Consider the following 18556-nt stretch of genomic DNA (forward strand, 5'->3'; position numbering starts at 1 on the left):
GATGCTCCATTTTCTTGATATTATTATGAATTTACTTTGAGTTCTTAAACTTTAAGTTTGAAATAATTATTGGTAGAAAAATGCTTATTCTGTGTCTTCTCTTTGTAACACCATGGTCAGGTTTGATTGCAAGCATAGTGACATTAACTGCAAAAACTGACACTGCAAATCAATTTTAAAATGCTAAACTTTGACAAATAGTTTGATAATGTTTAAATATATATCCAAATGCATATCTTGTGATAAAATATAAAATTAGGTTACAACAAGCCATCAGACTACACAGTAGGTAGCTACAGCCATCTACTGACATGGTTTTCAAGTCATGTTATTTATAGTTTGTTCACCAGATAGCAGTAATCTGCTACCAATTTATGGCGCATTCTCATATTTTATTCATGTTTCAAATTATAGAATTGTAGGTTCTGAAATTGTTTTCTTCTTCAAAAATTTGCTTATTTATGCAAATTAATGGTAACATTTAGAAATGTACATGTAAATAAGATCACATCACATAAAATCTCAAAGAAATGCATAATTTAATTGTTCTCACTTCAGGGAATAATTCTTTTTATCATTAATAACATAATAAAAAATGAGGGTTACACATTTAACACTTCCGGTCAAAAATGACCATGAATACCAAAGGGAGGTGGCATTTTTCAATACAATAGGAGGGTTAAAATAATAACAAGAAGATGATTGGTCAATTGCATGGAGTAATTTAACAGAAAACCTTCTGAGTTGGGGGGGCACAAAAAAAAAAAAAAAAAACAAAAAAAATTTCACCTAAAAAAAATCATTCTGTTATTATTCTTTTTTTTTTGACATAATACATCTTGTAAATAAGGATATAAATAAGATATGTCAAAAAACAACAACAACAACAAAAAACATTTGTGTTGTTCTCCAACGTCAACAGTACCGGGTAATTTTTTTTATTGACAGTAGACAGGAATCAAAAGTCCTAGCATTTGAAACCTAATAATTTAAAGAAAAATTTATTTATATATATATATATATATATATATATATATATATATATATATATATATATATATATATATATATATATATATATATATATATATATATGCACACGTTCATTTCTGGCAGTCAAATATTTATGTGCATGAAATCATCTCCACTTATATTTCCCTATTTTCACTTACTGTGCTCCTTCCTGTGAGGGCGTCCAGCTCTGATCGATCAGGTGAAACAAAGAGTCAAAATACATCAAGTAGAATTGCCAGTCATCAGGGCTGCAGAGATATACAAATATGATGAGGTAATCTACTGACTGACATCTTACATAAATAACTGCATTACTCTGTAAAAACTTGCAATTTATTTAAGGTTTTTACATATACCTGTATTCTGCTCCCCCTAGTGTATAAATATTGTATTACATAGATGGTTTTGAATATTTGTAATGTTACTATTAAAGCTTAATTATTAAAAAAATGTTTTTACTAAGCTAAAAATAATTTCCTCTTTCATTTAAATCTGTTCTAGGTACAGGCTATCCTTTTAAATTCCAAAAAAGTGGTCTGAGATCAGTAGTGGACTGACTTTTTCAGGAGCAGTTTGCAGGAGAGAGCATTGCACTCGGGCCAGCGCTCCAGACGCCGGTACAACATCATGCATTTGTTCTCACGGCTCTGAAGTTCACTCGTCAGTTTCTCTGAGGGAAAAAAAAGCACAACAATGATGCCACTAAACTCAACATGAATCAGCATTTAAAATCATAATTTAACCTCCATAATGTAAGGCATTTTTAAATAAATCAGAGCATTCTTCGGGTTACTAGTAGAGATGTTTATTAATCCTCTTCACCTCCAAGCGGCCCCTGCACCACCTCCAGCGCCTCCACATACTTCCCCAAGCGCTCCAGGATCATGAAATACAGCTGCACCTGGAACAGACAATGGAAAACATGTCATATTCTTCCTTCGACTGCAATTAGAAACAGATTATCAACACACACCCACATACCTCAGCCTCTGCCTCGATCTTCTCCTCTTTCACCATTTTCTCCACCATGCGCTCGGCTAACGGCAGGAACATGGTCTGAGAGAGCTTCTCGTCTTGTGCTGAGATGGCCTGTGACAGAGAGCAACAGGTCAAAGTAGAGAAATGTGCAAGCAGACGATTTTGTATGTGTTAGGGATGCACAATATATCTGTGATAATGTGTAAGACAATGTTGGCACTTTTTTAACGACTGTATTATCAACTTGGTCCAAAATAGGAATGGGCATTTTCGAGTAATTTTACAGTCGAGTACTCACAGCATGTGGAGGCTCATGCTACTCTCCGCCATCCACGCACAATTTACCACATGCCCCATTGAGAGCGAGAACCATTAATCGCGACCACGAGGAGGTTACCCCATGTGACTCTACCCTCCCTAGCAACCAGGCCAATTTGGTTGCTTAGGAGACCTGGCTGGAGTCACTCAGCACGCCCTGGATTCGAACTCGCAACTCCAGGGGTGGTAGTCAGCGTCAATACTCGCTGAGCTACCCAGGCCCCCCAAGACTATCACATTTTTATAATTTTACATGTTATTATTCAGAAAAACAAGTGATGAAAGATGGCTTTTTATAAAATGCGCTCCATCAGTGTTCAGATCTGATAAGCTTCCGGGTTTCTTGTACCGCTTCGCATTTTCTTACCACCATAAAAGCAGATCCTCATCCACTGGTTTGCTTGACTTCAACAAGAACTGAATACCAATAGAGTACATTTCAATGAGAAGTACTGCCGAACTTGACATCACACTTGGCCAAAGATGCCATCATCATTCCTTCTCTTAATGAACACCTCAACGATGCGAAATTTTGTCAGAAACTCAAAGGGAAAGTACAGTATAATTTAACAATTACTCAATTACTCATGCACATCCCAAGTCCGAACGTACATTTTTAGCCTACCAGCCGACTGATTCTTGTCTTTTTGATCCACTGAAAAGAGCCAGCTCTTAAGAATAATTTGTTCAGCAATCGGACAACACTGGTCGCACTGTATGTTGTTGATTCACTAAAAAGAACCAGCATGAATGAGTGATTTGTTGCAGAATCAGACTACACTCTAGTGTTGTTAATTCAGTAGCAGTGTTACAGTGTACTTTAGCAATAGACATTTCAATCAACATACAGTGCTGTGAAAAAGTATTTTCTCCTTCCTGATTTCTTCTATTTTTGTGTATTTTTCATACTAAATTGTTTTAAATCTTCAAACGAGATATAACATAAAACAAAGGCAACCATGTTTCCCTAAATTATTGCAAGTCGCACTGAAGCAGCAAAGCATCCCCACACCATCACACTACCACCACCATTCTTGACTGTAGGTATGATGCTCTTTTTGTGGAATTCTGTGTTTGGTTTACGCCAGATGTAACGGGACCCCTGTCTTCCAAACAGTTCCACTTTCGACTCATCAGTCCACAGAACATTCTCCCAAAAGCATTGAGGATCATCAAGGTGTGTTTTGGCAAAATTCAGATGAGCCTTTATGTTCCTCTGGGTTAGCGGTGGTTTTCGCCACTCTTCCATGGATGGCATTTTTGCCCAGTGTCTTTCTGATAGTGGAGTCATGAACAGTGACCTTTATTGATGCAAGAGAGAACTGCAGTTCCCTGGATGCTGTCCTTGGCTTTTTTGTGACTTCCTGGATGAGTCTTCGCTGTGCTCTAGGAGAAATTTTGGAAGGTCGGCCACTTCTGGGAAGGTTCACTACTGTGCCAAGTAGTCTCCATTAGGAGATAATGGCTCTCACTGTGGTTCTTTGGAGTCCCTGAGCCTTTGTAACCCTTCCGATATTGAGGTATTTCAATCACCTTTTTCCTTATCATTTCTGGAATTTCTTTCGACCTTGGCATAGTGTGCTACTGAGTGAAACCTTTTAGCCAACTTTTTGGCAACAAAAATTTTATTTAGGTGTTGATTTGATTGAACAGGACTGGCAGTAATCAGGTCTGGGTGTGTCTAGTCCAGCTGAACCCCATTATGAATGCAGTTTCATAGATTTGGGGGTTTAGTAACTACTTTTCACATAAGCCCAGTTGGTATTGGATAACTTTTTTGCGTCAATAAATAACATTATCATTTACTCAGTTTGCCTTTGTTAGATTTTGTTTGAATTTTTGAAACAATTTAGTATGAAATATACACAAAAACAGAAGAAATCAGGATGGGGCAAATCATTTTTCACAGCACTGTAACTTTAAAGCAATTATTACTGGAGAATTTGTGTGTGTGTGTGGTGCCGAGCACATCCACCCGAAATCCAACAGTAGTCTTGCTTCTTCCTGATGGCATGAACGTTCCTGAACATTGCCTTAATCTTGCTTCTAGACTTACAGCTAACTAAGGTTATCGATGAGCAGCGGGAAACTAGCTTACTAGTATTCAGAAACTATTCAGTTGTAATAGCAGAGCTGTACTGTCTAGAAATGTTCTGGTAATCGTGTCAGCCACCTGCAACCATGATTGAAGGCCTGTGGACCCACCTTGAGGACAAAACTTGAATGTGTTATTATTTTGACACAGATATTAATTGAAAGAATAAGCGGTAACCTGACAATGTTTGGCCATTTTAATGCACCCGCCAGAATGGCGTGACACTGCGAAATTCACCAGCCAAAAAGAAAATGTCAAATCAAATCAAATCACTTTTATCAAATCACTTTTATTGTCACACAGCCATATACACAAGTGCAATAGTGTGTGAAATTCTTGGGTGCAGTTCCGAGCAACATAGCAGTCATGACAGTGATGGGACATATACCAATTTACAATAAACATCAGATTTACACAACACAATTTAAAATCTAATATAAACAATTACACACAACACAATATACAAATAATAACATACAATGTACAGTATACAATACACACAATATAGAATACACATTAAACAATCATAAAATAGTATATATAGTATATATAATATGTACAGTAGGTTGTATTGTACTGTATTGACATTCAGGCTGTCGGTTGATAGTGTTGTTAAGAGAGAATATAATTTATGACAGTCCAGTGTGAGATAATAAGATTAATAAAGCGCAGTACTGATGTATATTGATTGTGAGAGATCAAGAGTTCAAAAGTCTGATTGCTTGGGGGAAGAAGCTGTCATGAAGTCGGCTGGTGCGGGTCCTGATGCTGCGATACCGCCTGCCTGATGGTAGCAGTGAGAACAGCCCATGGCTCAGGTGGCTGGAGTGTCTGATGATCCTCCAAGCTTTTTTCACACACCGCCTGGTATATATGTCCTGGAGGGAGGGAAGCTCACCTCCTATGATGTGTCTGGCAGTTCGCACCACACTTTGCAGGGCTTTGCGGTTGTGGACGGTGCTATTGCCGTACCAGGCGGAGATGCAGCCAGTCAGGATGCTCTCTACAGTGCGGCCTCAGTGTGGACAGACCATGTGAGTTCCTCAGTGATGTGGACACCCAGGAACTTGAAGCTGCTGACTCTCTCCACTGGTGCTCCATTGATGGTGATGGGGCTGTGTTCCCTTTCTCTTCTCCTGAAGTCCACCACAAGCTCCTTTGTCTTGCTGACATTGAGGGAGAGGTTGTGCTCCTGACACCAGTGTGTCAGAGTGTGCACCTCCTCTCTGTAGGCTGTTTCATCATTGTCAGTGATCAGACCTACCACCGTCGTATCATCAGCAAACTTAATGATGGCATTGGAGCTATGTGTTGCCACACAGTCATGTGTGTACAGGGAAAACAGGAGTAGGCTGAGAACACAGCCCTGTGGGGCTCCAGTGTTGAGGGTCAGTGATGAGATGTTACTGCCCATTCTAACCACCTGGCGTCTGCTTGACAGGAAGTCCAGGATCCAGCTGCACAGCGAGCTGTTTAAGCCCAGAGCCCGGAGTTTCTCATCAAGCTTGGAGGGCACTACGGTTTTGAATGCTGAGCTGTAGTCTACAAACAACATTCTCACATAAGTGTTCCTTTTTTCCAGGTGGGAGAGAGCAGTGTGTAGTGTAGATGCAATGGCATCATCAGTGGAGCGGTTGTTGCGGTAAGCAAATTGCAATGGGTGCAGTGAGGGAGGCAGCACAGAGCAGATGTAATCTCTGATTAGTCTCTCAAAGCATTTGCTGATGATGGGGGTCAGAGCAACAGGACACCAGTCATTTAAGCAAGTGATTTTGGATTGCTTTGGTACAGGCACAATGGTGGACGTTTTAAAGCATGTGGGGACTACAGTCAAAGAGAGGGAAAGGTTGAAAATGTCCGAAAAAACACCAGCCAGTCGGTTCGCGCACGCTCTGATGATGCGGCCCGGAATGCCGTCTGGACCCGCGGCTTTATGGATATTCACCCGTCGGAAGGATCGGGTTACATCCGCTACAGAGTTGGAGAGGAACTAACCTCTGTAGCTTCGGCCGCGAGAGCTCTCTCCGCGAGGGCGGTGTTATTTCCCTCGAAACGATCCGGGAGAGAGGCAGCGGTGTTCACGGCAGAGTTTTTATACCCTTTAAAGTCTGAGATGATTTTAATTCCCTGCCACATGCTTCTAGAGTTGGTGGTGTTAAACTGTCCTTCAATCTTGTTCCTGTACTGGCGTTTTGCTGCTCTGATAGTTTTTCGGAGGGCATAACTGGCTTGTTTATGCTCCTCTGCGTTCCCGGAATTAAAAGCGGAGGTCCGTGCATTAAGTGCCACGCGAACATCGCTATTAATCCAAGGTTTCTGGTTTGGGTAGATCCGTATTGTTTTGGTCGGAACAACACCCTCTACGCACTTTCTGATGAAACACGTGACACTATCAGTGTAAAGCTCGATGTCATCATCAGAGGCGGACCGGAACATCTCCCAGACCGCGTGATCAAAACGGTCTTGTAGCATAGAATCTGATTGGTTCAACCAACACAGGATCGTTCTGATGTACCCGCATTTGGTGCTTGATGGGTGTTCATTTCAGACCCTGATTATCTGATTAGGCCAATATTGGCTGCAGATAAACACCAGGGCATACTTTTTCAATTTAAACAGTACTCTTTCTCTGTGTAGTAGAGAAAGTATGAATTAAGAATCATGATTTTTTTTGTTTTTGCTTAGAATAAAGATCACGATTCTTTTACAATTTTGAAGAAAAACAAATGTTTATTCCAGTGATTTACAAAACCTGAGCATTAGGTGTTGTGGTGCACTGGTAAATAAATATAATATGCTTTAAAAAAAACACTAATTAAATTAAAACAATGGAGCCTTCAGTGTTTCTTTTGTAAACGTTGCTTCAAGCATTTAGTAATTTTTCAGGACCCAGTAATTAAATAAAAACAGAGTAAACAGTGTTTAAGTTTTCAGTAACTGTAGCAATTAAACATTTTAAAATGATCTATTTTAAAATAATTGAAAAACATTAAAAAAGTAATCTAATGCAAAATAAAAATACTTAATTTATTGACAGTCTTTACTGTGCGATTATTAGATGTACATTAATACTACTTTGATGCAGTCAGAATGTCTGAATGACTATAACAGAGAGCAGCAGGTATATTAGGCATCGCACAGATCCAATTTTGAAATATACGATTTTAATATATTAACAACGGTGTTTACATTAATATCATGTCAAGCATTTTGACAAAAAAGCATTTGGCTGTTCATGCACGCCACTGCATTCATCACAGGACACGAGCAGACATATACGCATGTGAGCATCTGAAAGTAGCCAGCTGAAATCAAACAGTGCGTGGCTACCGAATCGAGTCAGAACTTGATACTTTTCTTTGCATCGGTAGCTATTAAAATACTGAATTGAGCAGAGATATCATGGCATCCTTAGTCAGTCGTTACGGCACCCTGCAATTTGAGAACCACTGCGTTAGACTAATGTTTTTGGTTATTGCGTTTCCTAGTTTATTCAGTATCTCGTGCAGGAGCGCTGTTTTTTAGATGCCATATCAAGTTAAAATAACTTCACCCTTTTAAAATGCATCTCGAAGCGAATTTCAAAATTAAAGGAATATTCCGGGTTCAACACAAGTTAAGCTCAATCGACAGCATTTGTGGCATAATGTAGATTACCACAAAAATTATTTAGACTTGTCCCTCCTTTTCTTAAAAAAAAAAAAAAAAAAAATGCAAAAATCTGGGTTACAGCGAGGCACTTACAATGGAAGTGAATGAGGCCAATTTTTGGAGGGTTTATAAAAGCACTTACATTAAGATTCTTCTGTTAAAACTCGTGTATTATTTGAGCTGTAAAGTTGTTTACATTTTTACAGTCATTTTAGGGTTTGTTGACATTACATCATAATGGTAACGAAGTTGTAAAATTGGCTGTAACTTTACACAGAAAAGGTTAGTAAGTGATTTCATTACATTAAAATCATGTTAACACACATATTGTTTATGTTTTGTGTCTATACTTTTGAAACAGTGAGTATTTTAATGTACAAAAATTGTCCCCCATTCACTTCCATTGTAAGTGCCTCACTGTTACCCTGATTTTTGCATTTTTTTTAAAAAAAAGGGGGGAACGAGTCAAAATAAATTTTTGTGGTAATCGACATTATGCCACAATTGCTGTCGATTGAGCTTAACTTGTATTGAACCCGGGACATTCCTGTAAATTTGACCGCCTTACAAAGGCATGCCACTGGAACGTTAATAAACATAGCCGAATCGTCATTCAGGAATAAGATTGCATGGGTGTCTGAATCGAGATCGTGATCTTTTAACGATTAAGTGTGCAGCTCTACTGTGTAGGTAACAAAAGTATAAAACAGTTATTCATATTTTCCACTGTACATAAAAATATTTAGATCAGATTCATTGTTGCTCATTTCCAATACTTTTCCAGTTTTTTTAAATTCATTAATAGAGATTGCACTCACAAAAAATAATTTCTAGCAAATGCAATCTTTCTGAGCGAAGCATAACTACACAAATGCATATCCACTTAAGACATCTGCATGACTTTTTAAAATTTCCATAATTTCCATGACTTTTCCAGGCCTTAAAAACTCTTCTTTTAAAATATTATAATAAAAATTATTATAGCTATCATATCGGCCAAAATTTCTATAGCAGTACATCTCTAATATATAGTGTATTTATATATAAATATCTATTTGACTATATTTTTTTATTTTATGTGTGGACTAAGAAGGGAAAAAAATTATGCGATAGAAGTTATCTTTATATATATATTATAAATACAAATATAACAAAAACTGTTACATTAAATATTAAATAATTAAATATACCTATGAATGAATTTCTGAGCACACACACGCATATACATACTGTATATACATGTGTGTGTGTGTGTGTGTGTGTGTGTATATATATACTGTATATATATATATATATATATATATATATATTGTTTAAGAGACAAAACATTCACATACCTGCATCACCAAGCTCATAACAGACCAGAAGTAATAGGGATTTTTGGGAACAATTTTATACAGCGCCATTCCAGCCTGCGAAAGAAAATAAAAGCTGTAAATGCTCAAATAGTGTTAAAAACGAATCTTTCAATGTATCTTACACTCCCTTTTCTCCCAATTTGGAATGCCCAATTCCCACTACTTAGTAGGTGCTCGTGGTGGCGCGGTTACTCAGCTCAATCCAGGTGACGGAGGACAAGTCTCAGTTGCCTCTGCTTCTGAGACCGTCAATCCGCGCATCTTAACACGTGACTCATTGTGTATGACACCGTGGAGACTCACCGCATGTGGAGGCTCATGCTATTCTCCGCGATCCACACACAACTCACCACACGCCCTATTGAGAGCGAGAACCACTAATCATGACCACGAGGAGGTTACTCCATGTGACTCTACCCTCCCTAGCAACCGGGCCAATTTGGTTGCTTAGGAGACCTGGCTGGAGTCACTCAGCATGCCCTAGATTTCAACTCACGACTCCAGGGGTGGTAGTCAACGTCAAAACTCGCTGAGATACCCAGGCCCACTGAAATAAATGTTTTTGACATTCTAATGATTTTTATTTCAGATCAGTCATAAACGCAGATCAAGAGATCTAACAGATGTAAAAAGAACCTGTTGCATTTTCTTGTATTCTCCAACACGAGCGTAGGCCATGAAGAGGTGTGAGTGATAATCCTCGCTCGTCGGAACCTTCCGGACTGCCGCTTCATACAACTTGGTCACTAATTCAGCTGAAGAAAGAACACAAACTTTCAGAATTAAACATTAAAAAAAAAAATACTAAATTAAATACCACAAACTTGGCATAACCAGGTGCACCACAAAGCATCATGCAACAAGACATTACGCCCACTACGAAATCTCACAGGTCCGAAAAGAAGTCTAAAATGTGTTCTTATTGGGTGTGATTTTGTTGTTTCGTGTCGCATATTCGGCATTCAGCAAAACTTGTGCGAGAGTCGACAAAGGTGCTGCTCTTGGGAGACTTGCAGTACACTTTATTTTAGGTTTCCTGTTTTTTCAAAACTCACGCCGGTGCATTTCTCTATAGAGGATGGTTAACGCCTGAAGGGAATTGTCGTCTGTTGGTTCGAGAACGGCCACTTCCTGCGCCAGCGTGAAAGCTTCATCCTGTTTGCCTGTACGCTGCAGACCAATGGCCTTCAAGACCTGCAGAAACAGAGCACAGGGTGACATCAGTAGCACGAATAATGTGTGTTTACAAGCACTGTGGTGGATTGAGACTCTAGAGCTAATTTATCAATCTTTAAAGTCAAATCCATCATATTTGTATCTTTCACTACAAAATGGCTTTTTTGTGTCAACTGCAGTCTAAAGCATCATGTGAAGTACAGCATTGGTTTCAGCTGTTGTTTGCCGACAACATGCCTATTTTTACAGAGACAGTGATAATGGAACCAATCACAGCCTGAGTTGACCAGAATGTATTGGCTAATAAAATGATAACAACTTTTTCCAGATGATGTGGGGTCCTAGAGTGTTTTGCAGCCTTTGCAAGGGATAGTTTACCCGAAAATGTGAATTCTGTCATCCTTTACTCACCCTCATGGTGTTTCAAACCAACAGTTTCTTTCTTCCATGGAACACAACAGATTCTGAGGCAGAATCAGAGGTCAGCAACCCGACCCCGACGGGACCCGAGAAACCGCCGGGTCAGTTTCTCGAAGTATGACTACGGGTTCAGGTCAGGTTTCTAATTGCTGAAATAAACAAGCACACCTAACTTGTTTTGCGAACGGACAAGTTAAGTGCCGTTCACAAGCATTTTTTAGACAACGTTAAACGTTTAGTCAAGTTAAAAATAACTTTCGAGACACCTGTGTTCCGATTCATTCGCTGCGTCTAGCTTGTTTTTAGAGCAGGTCACAAAGATACAACTTTCTGAATGAGTTCAGGCAGCAAATGGGACTTTATGTGACTGTTACATTGTTACACATTATTCTAGATTGTTCCGCACCAAACTAAATTTCAAGCGTGCAGAGTGGCCACAGTGCATTGTTAAAACTGTGTAAGATTACTGTTACAATCCTGTTACAAATGTTGCCTATGATGCTTACGAAAGTACAGCCTATTGAAACAATACTTGCCAGGAGAAGAAATTATAATGAGAGTGGGATATTTCGGCTTCAGGCTTAAAATTTGACAGTACTGTTCACTCTTGGGTACAAGTCGGGTTCATTTTAAGGCCCGTGCAGACCTCTAGGTAGAATGTAGCAGAATGCCACTTACGCTGTATCTTTTTTTTTGCAATACAATGAAAGTGAACGGTGAATGAATTCTGCATGCAATATTTTACTACGAGTGTAAACAAACAAATTGAAGAACCTCACAGCTATTTTTATTGCAAGGATAATATATCAAAGTATTCCTTTAATGGTGCTCCTTTAACCACGCACAAGAAACCCTCAATTCAATACAAATATGCAAAAAATTCAATAAAGAAAAGACAGTGAACCCTGGTTTTCTTTTATATTACTTTTAATATTATGCATCATATTTGATACTATACCTGTTAATCTTAATGTACATAAGTCCACATGTATTTCTATCACTGTACCTTGTGTTATATTATCCAGGTATTATAAAAAGAGAAGTTAGGTTCAGGAGTCCGTTTGGAATATACATGTAGCAAAATACATATGCAAATATAAAAGACAGGACATATATTTATGCAACAGCGCTCTTTACTCAGCTCACTCACATAAAAACACAGATTCTATATTCCTCAAAATGCATCAAAATCATAGAAACATTATGAAACAGTTATGCCAAATTAGCTAAATAAAAAAAGCTTTAACAGCGTTCAATACATTTATCTCTGATAGTTGAATGGTGAAGGATCCGGGCACTGCGGGCAGGAAAGTAGTAGAGCAGCAACAGCACCACCTACTGTACAGGGGTGAAATAGTTTTTCATTTAATTTCTTTTGGTCTCTGTCTAAACAGACTGTTGCCCAGAGTTCGTCTCGCAAAAATGGCACGATTTTGGTGTGAATAGGCCTTGAGGCTGTAATTCTGCCTAACATCTCCTTTTGTGTTCCACAAAGAAAGTCATACAGGTTTGGAACAACATGAAGTAGTAAACGATGACCAAATATTCATTTTTGGGTGAACTAGCCTTTTCAATAAACTTGCACACCTTTGCGCAGTGAAGATCTTTGTGCTTCTTGAGCAGTTTGTCAGCCTGCTGGATTGCCATCTTGTTATTGCCATTGTCCAGGTAATCTGAAAAAAAACAAAAAAAAAACAGAAAAACATGTTACCAACATTTCCATCAAACTAATCAAGAAAAATAGCCAGTTGAACCTAAACTGATCACTGCCTGTTTAAATAAGTGTCAGTGGGATGGTGGAAAAAGAAACCTTGACTTTATAATTTTATAAGTGGACTATTGCAATAGAGGTGTATAATGCAATCCCTTAAAAATAGGCCACACGGGTAACTTGTACATGCAGTTATGCCCAACCATGAGTGTACATATAACAGTATCATCTGCAGAGACACAATGCAGCATTGCATCATCAAACGCGCTCGTCTCTGAAAGACCCTTGACTGTGAGAACGTTCTCGCAGCGTCTGCTCAATGCCTACCCCCACCATTCCCATGAGTCTCTGCTAAAAGAACACAGGACCATTTCTCATGACAGCTGGATACCAAAATTAACATTTGGACTTTCTACAAGAGAACAGCTCTCAGTATTGATGTCCATTATTAAAACAACAATCTCTAATCAAGAAACACACTGAAAATAAATAAATAAATAAACTGGCAGCTGTGGTTGCCAGAATAATTATGTAAAAAATACAGTAAAAATGTAAACAACTTTACAGAACAACCTGTACATTTTACAGTTTAAAACTGTTGTAATTTACATGACCACTCTGTCAATGTAAAAAATACATTAAAATTCTGTTAAATTTACAGTAAATGTCATCAACTTGATATTAACCTTCTGAAACTGTAAAAATCTGCTTTTTACATTATAATGTTATTAATCACCGTAGTAACTACAGAAGAGCACATGATGACATGAAGTTCACCAATAGTGGCCCTTCCAGGAGCAATAAACATGTAGCGACACACAAACACTAAACACCATCAGAGTTACACATGTGAAATTAAAATAATACAGTAAACATTAACTAAACAACATCAGATATAACACACAACACCCCAATGTACGTAACTGATATTAAAAATAAGAAGTAACATAACTATTCACATAAAATATAGTGAAATATGATGGGTCACACAGGGAATTGTGGGAACGCCGATTACTGTTTTTTACTGTAATTTTAAAAATAATTTACTGTAAAAAGTGCATGTACTCTCTTGTTAAACAATGTAAATTTTTACCATTAATTATACAGGAAAATCACTTTTTACACACACACAAAAAAAAAAACAACTTTTTTTTATATATTACAATTTGTTATTGTATATATTTACAGTTAATATTCGTTAATCAATTAACATGTTATTTCTGTAGCATTTTTACAGTTGTTTACCGTTAAAATTACAGACATTTTTTAACAGTGTATCACATATATTTATAACTGTGAATATTTTTAATCAATCATTCACACATATACAGATCGATTTGACAAAATAGTATGTCCATTAATTGGCAATATTTGATTCCCGAACTGATTTTCAAGGGCATTTTTTCCCCATTTAAAGGGCAATTTTATTACCTAGTAACCATAGAAAATCACCCTTTTATATCAAATAGGCCTACTTCACTTAACTAATATTTGTAGTGCTGGGTATTGACACCGATTTCTCAATTTGATTCAATTACATCCCAATTAAGATTCAATATACAATGTCAACAGGCATGTTTCAATAACTGGCTGATCTCTACGCGGCATAGCAAACATGTATGGTGACGGCAACACATTCTGGGTAAATTTTTTTCTTATTCACACGGTTCCAAATATTTTTTGCTATTAAGTAGAGGTTGACCAATAATAGTGGACTGTGCCGACACCGATAACTAAGATGGTGGAAAAGGCCGATAACAAATTCATCAGTCTTTCCTTACTATGACGGACACACTCAGGAAGTATCAGCATTGATTTTTGCTATCGGTAAAACCGATATATCGTCTACGTCTACTATTATCTTTATACAAAACAATATACTGCAATGACACAGAGGAGCAGATGATGGCATTTCTCCAGATTTGGAATGAGGAGCATATTAACAACATCTAAAGGAAGGCTGGCGTGATACAAATAATGTTCAGGGAAATTTTTCTCTTAATGTCCCAGTAATGAGTTCCTGTTTATTATTGTTATGGGAATATATATATGTAATAAATAAATACATAACAAAAAAAGGAACTCATTACGGGGACATTATATTATCCCCATGTTTTGAATTTTGGGAATGTTTTAGCTCCAAACCCCTGTTAGTTTCTGACCGTGATGAACAGTGTACATTTTCTACATAAGTGTTTATTTCAATTCAGCAATTTGGTGCACAGCTTATTTGTTATTATTAAACTGTTATTAATATATTTTATTGTTTATTGCATTATATAGGCCATCTGCCACCTTGATGTATGGATATATCAACCATTGAACCACACGGTTTTCACTGTCAGACTTGTTTGACAGAGTAAAATACTAATTTCAACACTAGTTTCTTTCACAACCTTTTTCAAAACACAGTTTCCATGACTGAAAATGTAATATGAAGTGATACAGCCATGCAAAAGAGATGCAACAGTACCTACATTCAGTGTATGAGCAGATATCAACATGCATCTGCTGTGCAGACCAATTGAAAGCTATATTTACTACATGCAAATACATTTACATACACAAATATGCCCATATCTACTACATATAAGATTCATATAAATTTAATGGTTAAGAAAAACAATGCCAACAAACTTTAAGTGGTGTTCCTATATTGGGACCAATTCAATTTCAAAGTTAAGCATTTTAAGTCATTTGTAAGGCATTTTCTGCAAATATTTGAATAAAATATCTAAATTGAAGCTTAGTAATATAGACAAAGAGACTTATAAACCACTTTTAGACGATCATAATTAGTTTATCTCAGTTGATTTAAACACAAAATTCAAGTTATATGTCTCTAATGTAATTAATCAAGTTATAACAACATTTGCAGACCATTTGGCATGTTAATTGACTATCTGAGGCTCTCCATACAGAATACCTCAAGGTAAATCAGTAATGCATAAATGCAATAATCTGGTTTATATTAAGGCAGTTAATCTCTTTGACATCTCAGTCAGTCAATGAGCCGGTCAGATCGCATGACATTAATACGGAACTTCTGACATTTAAACAGTGTTTGTACGTTTAAATGGCATATCAACATGCTTCTTCCACCGGTAGAAGAGTGAGAGTGTGGCCGGACTAGGACGCACTGTCATTCCGCACCACAGCCGAACAGACACCGCGGCTTCACCTCCACAGGCCTCACCGGCTCTCCACAGCTCCTGCAGCTCGTTTAATAACCTCCATACAGCACAGCCCGGCCCCACATCACTAACCGGGCACGTTGCATGCGTGTAAGCCCCGCAGTGTGGTGTATATCTTACCGTAAATGGGTCGCAGTCGCCTGTCGTTGGGGTCCTGCACATGGCCCCTCGCCGCCATGATGGAGATGAGCGGGATAGGATTATGTGGTGCGCATGCGCAGATCGAGCACTCCGGAAAGACTTTAAACAACTTGATGACATGAACGCTAGAGTCATGCATATCATTCAGTCTAAAATACACATATGTTTTATGATCGTGCTATGGTCTGGTATGTTTTTTGTACATGTACCATATAAGTACCATGGTATAAAAAAAATACAAAAAAGCAATGGTACATGAACATGATATACTATAGTATCTATCTATCTATCTATCTGTCTGTCTATCTATCTATCTATCTATACGTCTGTCTGTCTGTCTGTCTCTATCTATCTGGTCTGTCTATATGTCTGTCTGTCTATCAATCTATCTGTCTGTTTGTCTGTCTGTCTATCTATCTGTTCTGTCTGCCTGTCTATCTATCTATCTATCTGGTCTGTCTATATGTCTGTCTGTCTATCTACAGTATCTACCTATCTGTCTGTCTTTCGTCTGTCTGTCTATATATTTGTTCTGTCTATACGTCTGTCTGTCTGTCTGTCTGTCTATCTGTTCTGTCTATACGTCTGACTATCTATATATCTGGTCAGTCTATATATCTGTATGTCTATCTGTCTGTCTATCTATCATCTGTATGTCTATCTATCTATCTATCTATCTATCTATCTATCTATCTGTCTGTCTGTCTGTCTATCTATCTATTCTGTCTATACGTCTGTCTGTCTATCTAACTATCTGGTCAGTCTATATGTCTGTCTGTCTGTCTGTCTGTCTATCTATCTGGTCTGTCTATATCTCTGTATGCCTAACTATCTATCTGTTCTGTCAATACATCTGTCTATCTATCTGGTCTGTCTATATGTCTTCTGTCTATCTATCTGTTCTGTCTATACGTCTGTATGTCTATCTATCTATCTGGTCAGTCTATATATCTGTATGTCTATCTATCTGTCTGTCTATCTGCCTAACTTGTCTGTCTGTCTATCTATCTGTTTTGTCTATATGTCTGTCTATCTATCTATCTGGTATCTACCTACCTATCTACCAAACTGTCTGTCTGTCTATATATCTGTTCTATATATCTGGTCTATCTATCTATCTATCTATCTATACGTCTGTCTGTCTGTCTGTCTATCTATCTGGTCTGTCTATATGTCTGTATGTCTATCTATCTGTCTGTCTATCTATCGTCTGTCTGTCTATCTATCTGTTCTGTCTATACGTCTGTCTAACTATCTATCTATCTATCTATCTGGTCTGTCTATACTGTATGTCTATCTACCTGTCTGTCTATCTACAGTATCTACCTATCTGTCTGTCTTTCGTCTGTCTGTCTATATATTTGTTCTGTCTATACGTCTGTCTGTCTCTCTGTCTGTCTATCTACCTATCTATCTATCTGTCTGTCTGTCTATCTATCTATCTGTCTATCTGGTATGTCTATATATCTGTATGTCTATCTACCTATCTGGTCTGTCTATATGTCTATCTATCTGTCTGTCTGTCTATCTATCTATTCTGTCTATATGTCTGTCTGTCTAGCTATCTATCTGGTCAGTCTATTTGTCTGTCTGTCTATCTATCTGGTCTGTCTATATGTCTGTATGTCTAACTATCTATCTGTTCTGTCTATACGTCTGTCTGTCTATCTATCTATCTGGTCAGTCTATATATCTGTATGTCTATCTATCTATCTATCTGGTCTGTCTATATGTCTATCTATCTGTTCTGTCTATACATCTGTCTATCTATCTGGTCAGTCTATATGTCTGTCTATCTATCTGGTCAGTCTATATATCTGTATGTCTATCTATCTGTCTGTCTATCTACCTATCTGTCTGTCTATCTATCGTCTGTCTGTCTATCTATCTGTTCTGTCTATACACCTGTCTGTCTGTCTATTTATCTATCTATCTGTTCTGTCTATATGTCTGTCTATCTATCTATCTGGTCTGTCTATCTTTATGTCTGTATGTCTATCTACCTATCTGTCTGTCTATCTATCTAAATACCTATCTGTCTGTCTTTCGTCTGTCTATCTATATATCTGTTCTGTCTATACGTCTGTCTGTCTGTCTATCTATCAATATATCTGGTCTGTCTATCTACATTAGTGAAAGACTATGCTGTATGTTTTGCCATCTGGAACTTTGTATCCTCATAAATGCATAACACATATTTATAATATCTTCATATCTGAATTTGCTTTTCAAACCCCTTTATATATTCCTTCGCACCCTAAAAAAGCTTATTTTTTTCACCAGTGACATTACATAGCGACCTTTAATTCTTTGTTTTTTGGGCAGTGATGTACAGTATATGGTAGACAACATAATTATTACAAAAACAGTTGTGAAGAACACATCCTCCTTGTGCAGTATACATAAAGCCATCATTAAACTGACGCTGCCGATACAGCATATTTGCACATTTAAGTCAAATGATCGTCCATGTATGCATGTATACAGTCTTCTAAAACAG

General features: G+C 37.6%; 1 protein-coding gene across 2 annotated transcripts in view; it reads right to left on the minus strand.

Moving 5' to 3' along the window:
• The window catches only part of LOC127432565 (N-alpha-acetyltransferase 25, NatB auxiliary subunit-like), a 40394-nt gene extending 24279 nt beyond the window's left edge, over nucleotides 1-16115 (minus strand). Inside the window, exons 1-9 of one of the 2 annotated variants that reach the window (XM_051683802.1) lie at nucleotides 16036-16115; nucleotides 12598-12683; nucleotides 10470-10608; nucleotides 10051-10169; nucleotides 9394-9468; nucleotides 1996-2103; nucleotides 1837-1915; nucleotides 1573-1684; nucleotides 1173-1262 (exon numbers count right to left, since the gene is read on the minus strand). In XM_051683802.1, the coding sequence (XP_051539762.1) occupies nucleotides 1173-1262; nucleotides 1573-1684; nucleotides 1837-1915; nucleotides 1996-2103; nucleotides 9394-9468; nucleotides 10051-10169; nucleotides 10470-10608; nucleotides 12598-12683; nucleotides 16036-16093 (866 nt within the window). In that variant the 5' untranslated portion in view covers nucleotides 16094-16115. The remainder of the gene's footprint in view (nucleotides 1-1172; nucleotides 1263-1572; nucleotides 1685-1836; nucleotides 1916-1995; nucleotides 2104-9393; nucleotides 9469-10050; nucleotides 10170-10469; nucleotides 10609-12597; nucleotides 12684-16035) is intronic. The other variant, XM_051683803.1, reaches the window with a different exon arrangement.
• Nucleotides 16116-18556: the final 2441 nt, after the last annotated feature.

Source organism: Myxocyprinus asiaticus, chromosome 42, assembly GCF_019703515.2.
Source record: "Myxocyprinus asiaticus isolate MX2 ecotype Aquarium Trade chromosome 42, UBuf_Myxa_2, whole genome shotgun sequence".
NCBI classification, from domain to species: domain Eukaryota; kingdom Metazoa; phylum Chordata; class Actinopteri; order Cypriniformes; family Catostomidae; genus Myxocyprinus; species Myxocyprinus asiaticus.